The sequence below is a fragment of the Brugia malayi genome (genome assembly GCF_000002995.4).
Source record: "Brugia malayi strain FR3 genome assembly, contig: Bm_v4_Chr2_contig_001, whole genome shotgun sequence".
NCBI classification, from domain to species: domain Eukaryota; kingdom Metazoa; phylum Nematoda; class Chromadorea; order Rhabditida; family Onchocercidae; genus Brugia; species Brugia malayi.
This window is the reverse complement of record NW_025062476.1, coordinates 2,544,987-2,553,017: the sequence shown is the minus strand read 5'-3', so window position 1 is coordinate 2,553,017 and position 8,031 is coordinate 2,544,987. Positions and strand designations below refer to the sequence as shown.

At 26.4% G+C, this 8,031-nt stretch overlaps 1 protein-coding gene and 1 further gene across 2 annotated transcripts; both read right to left on the bottom strand.

Annotated features, from left to right (window-relative positions):
• Positions 1 to 3,672: 3,672 nt before the first annotated feature.
• On the bottom strand, positions 3,673 to 3,900 carry Bm8249 (Uncharacterized protein; the record flags this gene model as incomplete). The annotated part of the gene is made up of 1 exon (XM_043078203.1): positions 3,673 to 3,900. The coding sequence occupies one exon, from the start codon at positions 3,898 to 3,900 to the stop codon at positions 3,673 to 3,675; it is 228 nt and encodes a 75-aa protein (XP_042934137.1).
• A 3,721-nt stretch (positions 3,901 to 7,621) lies between these two features.
• Positions 7,622 to 7,707, bottom strand: Bm16784. The gene has a single exon (XR_006228096.1). The product of XR_006228096.1 is annotated as a pre-microRNA Bm16784 (primary transcript).
• Between the last annotated feature and the right edge of the window lie 324 nt (positions 7,708 to 8,031).

Here is an 8,031-nt window from a genome sequence, read left to right as displayed (position 1 = left end):
TTTACACTAATTAACACGAGAAAATGTTGTTGACATAGGAAACTATGTGTTAGTGCTAAAAAATTTTTCTTCTCATTTAATTACTTGTTATCATTTTCTAATTAATCATTATTTTATTTCATTATAAAATTTTCATAGCAAATGTATTAGTTAAGGAAGTAAAGAATTTTTCGTATGTAATTTCAACCTTTTAACATTCGAATTTTTTCCTTTCATTGTATTTTGGAATTTTTTTTTTTTTTTCTTTTGATGTTAAAAGAGAAAAAAAAAAAAAAAACCTTTGAAAGTGCTCAAATATGTGCAAATTTTTATCAATGATTATTATTTGTATGTTTTTGAAATACAAACGAAATGCAACAAATAATGTATTTTGGAATTTATTCTTTTTTCCTTTTTTCTCGAGAAAGCTAACAATTTTCTCTTTCTCTCGAGAAAGCTAACAATTTTCTCTTTCTTTTTTTTTGTTGTATAATCAACGTATAAATGTAAGTAATTAATGATTAGCTTATTAGTATAACTTACTTTGTTGAGTTTTAATAAAAATTAATGATTAGCTTATTAGTATAACTTACTTTGTTGAGTTTTAATAAAATCAAATTTATCAGTTGATTTAATTAAATGAACTGATAAATTTTGATACTTTTATTAACGATTACAAATGCGGAAATGAAGCAAAGCAAGCAATTTTTGTTATCAGTTCAAATAAAGAAAAGAAAACTTTCATTTTTCGCTTCTCTCGAATAGTGCTATCATTACAGGGACAATTAAAATATAGCGGCGGAAAAGGACAGATGAATGATTAGAGTGGCGGAATAGTAATTATAATTTATATGATAATCAAATATCGAACAAAGTCTGATTGTTATATTTTTTTTTTTTTTTTTTTTTAACAGAAATGATAATCTGAACGATTTTGAGAATGGTTCATTATTTTCATTTCTAAATTTTAGTGTAATTTTAAAATTCTTATTGGATTATTTTTGTCATCAATTTTTGTCAGTTCATTTCAATTTGTCAATTTTGATGTTTGCAAAAAAAAAAAAAAAAAAAAAAAAAAAAAACGATTGTATTGCTAACATACAAAGATTATTGTGTTAGATTTCTTTTTTATATTTAATAAAGAAATAATTATTATCAAATTTTTAAATTATTTAGCTTAGCAAAATTTTTGTAATTTTTGATCAAATATTATAATCAATATGATCATTCAATGACAGTAATCTTTTTTTGTATACATTAATGATCTAAAAGCATATTAAAATTTCGAAATTAAAAACTTATAATTATTTATCAAGAAAAAGAACAATCTAATAGTTATTTTCATTGATAGAGTTTAATTTTTCAATTGAAATTTCAGATACTTATTTTTTTACTAAAATAATAAAGTGATTAGCTGTTATCAGTGAAATTGAAAATCAATGTTAAACTGATAAAATTGAATGATTCATCAATGGAGTTTGTCTTGAGAGATACACGAATAAATTTCACTCTGTCTTTTTTTATTTTTTACATCAATTTCTAATTTCAAACTATATTATTACACAAATAGTTGCTTTCTAGAAAAAATCAAAAATTCAAAGATTTTAATTCAAAGATTTCTATGATTTGTCCCATTCTTGAAAAAAATTGAAAGACTAATAGATTATCGGAGTGAAAATTTTGAATATAAATATTTTTAAAAATGATGAATGGTAATATTTTTCAATTTCTATAAGAGATTTCCATTAATTAGACAGACAATATTATCTATCATTTGTCCCATTCAGACTAATCTATGTGACGCATAAATAAATTTTCTTTTGTTCAAAATACTTTCATTGATTCACTTTTTTTGATTGCTTGCTTTTTTTTTTTTTTTTTTTTTTTTTTGAATTTAAATAAATGCATTAACTTCTACTTTTAACTTTTAGATTTCATTTTTGAACTGTACACTTACCTATTCCTATAGGTATTGCAATCTTTTAAGTAATAATATAAATGGATTAATGATAATTAAAAAGAATTTAAAGAAGTGAAAAAAAAAAAATAAAAATTATTCTATCGTTTCCGACTAGCATAGAACAACTAAAGTTAAAGATAGCATCAGTCATTTGAAAGTATTTAAAATTCGCTTTAAGTTAGGAACAAACTTTCAACGAAAAATTTAAAAGCTCATTTTTTTTTTTTTTTTTGCAATACACTGATAGTTTTTATGTTACAATTTTAATGTATATTCATACTTTCTCTTTTTACTTTCTATTCAATTGTAGTTTCAATTTTCTGTTTAAATTTGATTTATTTCATTCACATAATCACTATAATGACCAATAAAATCGAGATTTTGTAAATTCTTCCTACCGATAAGACATTAAAAACACAATCTTTTTCACTTTTCTCCTCATTACTTACCCGAGATATTTCAATTTATTAGGAACAATTAACCAATTCCTATATTATAGAATAAAACACTAACTCAGTTGGCTTTATTGAAATATTTTGAAATTTTCAAAGCTATAACACCTGAAATATTCTCAGTTATCATTGCATTCTCGAGAAAAATGAACCAGAAGTAAAATTTTCGGGAGTAAGAGAAGCTAAGTATTACATCATCAGAATCCATGAGTTGTCAAATCTTCAGAAATCTAACGTATGGGATGGACGGACGTGGAATGCGTTATACTAATAGCTAAAGCTATTTGGATCAGAATTCTTTGTAGTTTGAAATTATCACTATTTCAATGATCTTTAAAGAATATATGCTTAAGCAGAAGAAAGTAATATATTCATTAAATTTTAGACTTCATCAAATGTTACTGCTTTTTAAAATCATTACTATAATAGAATAGAATTTAGTCTGAAATAAACAAATCATATGTGTTTACATACAAGAAATACTAATGTAATTAGTGTATCTCTTATAAAAGCTTTGTCGTCGTAGTCTTCAACTGATATTATTTTAAAAGACAGAGATAATTGTGATAAAAGATATATGCAAAAAAGATGGATAGAATTTAAATGAAAACTAAGAAATTTCATTCTATTAGGTTTATTTTATTTATTTTTCGCTGCTTATTTCGCTGCTTAAAGATGAACGCTTATTTTATTTATTTTTCGCTCTTTGTTTACATTTAGAAATAAACGAATCTTCTTCCAGTACTAATCAGCTTTGCAAATTAACTACTATTCATCGAATTTAATCCATAATTTAAATTTATGCTATGAATGAAATTTGAATTTTTGAATAGTTTGTAGCATTGTCTTCGTAAAAATTTTCATCATTATATTATCAATGATAGTAGTAGCATTTGGCTGATTGAAAATTTCATTTTATTGAAGGTATTTCATGTTGAGTGATTATAGACCTATGTTACCTTACTAATTAGTGTAATGAATGTATTCCTTGGCAGATGTACAAAGGGACGACCATTTGGCAAATTTTAACAAATGACCCATCCATCCATCCATCCATCTATCCATCCTCTCTACCCTTAGGATTATTGCATTTGAAACTTTTAAATGAAGCTAAAAGTTATAGCTAACCCATTTCTCCCCCTAGATCTATCTTCTAATCCAGTTTCCGTTCTATCACTTTGTGTTATGTATGGCCCAGCACTTCTAACGATCACTACGACTGCGGGTAAGGCCAGAAAGAGGCAGGCCACGGAGACTAACCTTCCCCACGAGCCTTACTTATCACATCCATCCCTCAACAGATCGATCCTCCAAGCCCATCCACTGCGCCACATGTCGCTCCCCGCCTCCTTTCCACAACCGCCCCACAACCATACAATCGTCTCCCTTCCATCCTTTGGGATTGGCACCGATCTTCTCCCCATCTTCACACTCTGTTCTGCTAGTGCTTCTGCTAACATTGCATATATCTGTCATTGTACCCAACCCTACCCTAACCCTACCCAACATCTTATCCAATCCACCACTCCACTCTATCCTCCCCTAATCTTTCCACCATACTTTCCCATTATTTTATTCCTTTTATCCTACTACCTACTTCAACCACTTCCCCCCCAGGTCATCTGTTACTATACCATTTCCATCCTACCAAAAACCTCTCTCTTCCATTTGCCATAAAACTATAATTACAATTCCTAAACATTGAATATTTCTCTTTCAAAGACCGACCATCTTTACATCACGTATGCCACCACGTCTTCCTAATCTTTTGTATTCTCTTTAGAGTAATTTCTGGGCAAGAATTTCCCCGGTATTTCCATACCCATTTAGTGGTGTACACCACCTTTGTCACTTTTTTGTTTCTCAGTGCTTTAGTTGAGCGGTAAATTACCCACTTTGCCTGTCAACGACCCTCCCGCCTACATTTTACCCTTCGAACTGTTCATTTTGTCTTTTTGTTGCTGAAAGAAACAATTTATTAACATAGAATGTCATCTTCAAAGCTTGTAGTAAATTAATCTTAAGTGTGACCAAAAAGGTACGAAATAAATATGAATTATCGTTGGAATCATTTTCAATTTCCTCCAAATATTTTTATAATAATTGCTGTTACCTTCTTAGATATGTATGTTTTCTTTTTTTTAAAAATCCAACAATTATTTTAATATTAAAATAATTTCCAACAATTATTTTAATGATTGTTGATTTACTTAGAAACATTATATAACTGACCGATTGCTTCACTGGTCATTTTCATTTCTTGAAATAATTATTTGGAAGATTAGGAATATTTTTGAGATTAATTTGCATAATTTTAATTATTATTTCACATGCTATTAAAAATATGTTTAGTGGGAGAGAATCTGAGTGAAGAAAATGATGAAAAAGATTGGGAAAGAGTAAAATTTAGTAGAGAAATTTTTTTTTTTTTTTTTGATTGCCGTGCAAATATTATGGATAGATCGAAGAGTGAAAAAACCTGTTTGATGTGTTGAGTCCTGTTTGGGTAAGTTCCTACCATTTTACTTACCTGAAGTTTTCATCAATGTTTTTATCATAATATACCTGTCCCATCCTAATAATATCTCTTTCCTTCCTTTCTCTTTTTCTCCTTTTCTATTCCTCTTTCTTTCATCTTTTCCTCTATTTTTTTCTTTGTTATATATTTTCAATGAGTTAATTGTATTTTACTCATGTAATTGTCTCTTTTCTCGTGCTTTTCACATGTTTAAAAGATAGTTTTAAAAAAAAAAAAATGAGGAAAGGAGAGAAAAGAGAGAGAGAGACAGAAAAAGAGAGAGAGAAGAAGAATACAATCAAGAATACTGTGTCGTAGTGAAAGTGACAAATAGTAATTCTCGTTGCTAACCAAATTTGTCAAATGCTTTGTCATCTATATTGCTACACTGATAGCATACTAGAAAGAGATAAGATAATGTTTACATTAGTGTTTTCTTTTTTGATTTTTCTTCTTAAATAATTAATTGGATGATTTTAGATTAAATTTTCAATGTTTATATGCATTTATTTCTATTTGAAGCGAATACTTTCTTTTTTTTTAATTTTGATAAAATAAATTAAAATAAATTTAATCTAATTTGTATGGCTTTGTTAATCAGAAAAAAACTTTCTAGCTGCCACTTTAGTGTGAATAAATTTTACATTTATTGAAATAATGCAACGATTTTTTTTTTTCCATTTAATCTGCATAATATCTAAATAATGCTTTTGTGATTGCCCACTTTCTAATTTTCAAATTTTAATATGCAAAGTTATATATGAATAATACTCTCATCATACATCATACAACACTACTAATCTAAAAGAATTCAAATTACTCAAATTAAATGATGATCAAAAAATAAATTTTATTTTTAAATGAAATTATTGTCTTCTCTTTTTAACTGAAATAAAATGCTTAAATTTCGTCCTTTTTTTTTTTTTTTTTCTTTTCTTTTTTCCTAGCACATCAATCTAATTTATGTTATAAATTTTTTTAACATAAAAAAAAAAAAAAAAAAAAAGAAAAATTTGTAATAACAAATTTCTCATTTTATTCTATCTTCCCCGTTCTTTCCTCCCTTTTTTTCCTTATGTATTAGTGAAAATTATGATGTAATGTCAAATTAGTGATAAATAAAACTGCTATATTATTATCATTGTTATTGTTGTTGTTGTTGTTTTCTTTATCATCATGTTCATCACCACTGTTGTTGTTTTGTTTATCATCATGTTCATCACCACTGATATTTTGCTAATCATAGTGATTTCTAATGATGCGCTGTTGTTCTATGTTCCGCCTATTGGTTGTTTAATTGAAAAAAAAAGAAAAAAAAAGGAGGAATTTTCCCTTTCTTTTTCCATACCTACTTTTGAAAACTTACCACACACATCATTCAAGTATGTATGTATATATATAACACACATACACACACACACACACACATACACACCATATGGTGACATTTTCATTTCATTTAATTCTTTCAACATTTTCATCCCTCAATTACCATTTTCTATCTCATTTTTTTTGCTGTGATGCATGCACATGCAAAATAAATTTTAAAATATTATACTATCTGTGATGCATGCACATGCAAAATAAATTTTAAAATATTATACTATCTGTGATGCATGCACATGCAAAATAAATTTTAAAATATTATACTATCTGTGATGCATGCACATGCAAAATAAATTTTAAAATATTATACTATCTGTGATGCATGCACATGCAAAATAAATTTTAAAATATTATACTATCTGTGATGCATGCACATGCAAAATAAATTTTAAAATATTATACTATCAGTATGATTTCAAGAAAAGAAAAGAAGGAAGAAAGGATGCAATTATTTACAAACATTTGTATTTTCTTAAATAAATATAAGAAAAAATGATGAATGAATGAATGAGAAATGAGCGCATTTTGTTTATATAAAAAAAAAAAAAAAAAAGTTTGAAAGAATTAAAATAGAAATTGTAAATTTTTATGGCTTTAATACAAAATTCTTTGCAATATTTGCAGAAGAATTATTGCTTAATTTTATTTTTGCCAAAAAAAAAAAAAAAGAATTAAGTTTTAGAATTTGCTACTTTTATTCGTTTTCTTCTTATCGTACTTCTTTTCCTTCCTTTTTTTTTTTTTTTTACTGTTTCAAAATTGATTAGAGAATGTGAGCATTACTGGTTTGATTGTTTGATTGGTTAGATGACGACAAAAAAAAGAAAAATTGATTCTATCATTTTAGTTGTGAGATTTCATGTGAAAGATAAATGAATGGAAGCAGTTTAGAAGTGTCAAAATATAGAGTTTTTGCATGAGAAATGTTTGAGGTAAGCGCAAAAAGCCCATAACAATTTAATCTTTCAAATAAATTTTCTAACAAATGATTGAAATAATTGGTATCGTTCCAGTTTAATTGTAAAAATTTTTTCTTATTTTTCATTTCATTAAAAATAATGATAATTGATGATAAGAAATGATGAAAAGCGAAAGTTTATAAAATATATAGCTTAAAGTAATTTAGCATGAAAAATTTTTCCGTGAAATTTCTCAAATTTTTAGATTATTTAGAAAAACTAGAAATAGCACTTAGTGACTCTTTCATTTGTTGTTGTCATTCATACCTCCAATGCAATTATTGTTTCGGATGAAAACGACAAAATTGACACTAACCAGGTGTTTTTTAATACTTCTATTCCTACTTTTTGTTTGCATATGTGGGTCTGTCTGTTTACACAATCACATACACACACACACACACACACATATAAATGATGTGTGTGTGTGTGTGTGTGTAATGCATACTGTCATTTCCAAAAACAGGAAGGCAGTCGAGAATTGTTTTAAGAAGAAGGCCAACCAAGTATAAGAAAAAAGTGAACGGATTTACTGACAGTTATTATTATTAATATAATAATAAAATAACAAATAATATTAATAATAACAATTAACAATAATGATAATATTAATAATTGGTATTAACATTAATAGTTAATAATACTAATAATATTAATAATAAAAATAACAATAATAATAATGAGTAATGTTAATGACATTAATAATATTAGTAATAATAAAGTAGTAATGATATGATAATGACAGTTTGTAGTTGATAGTAGTAGTAATATTAATAA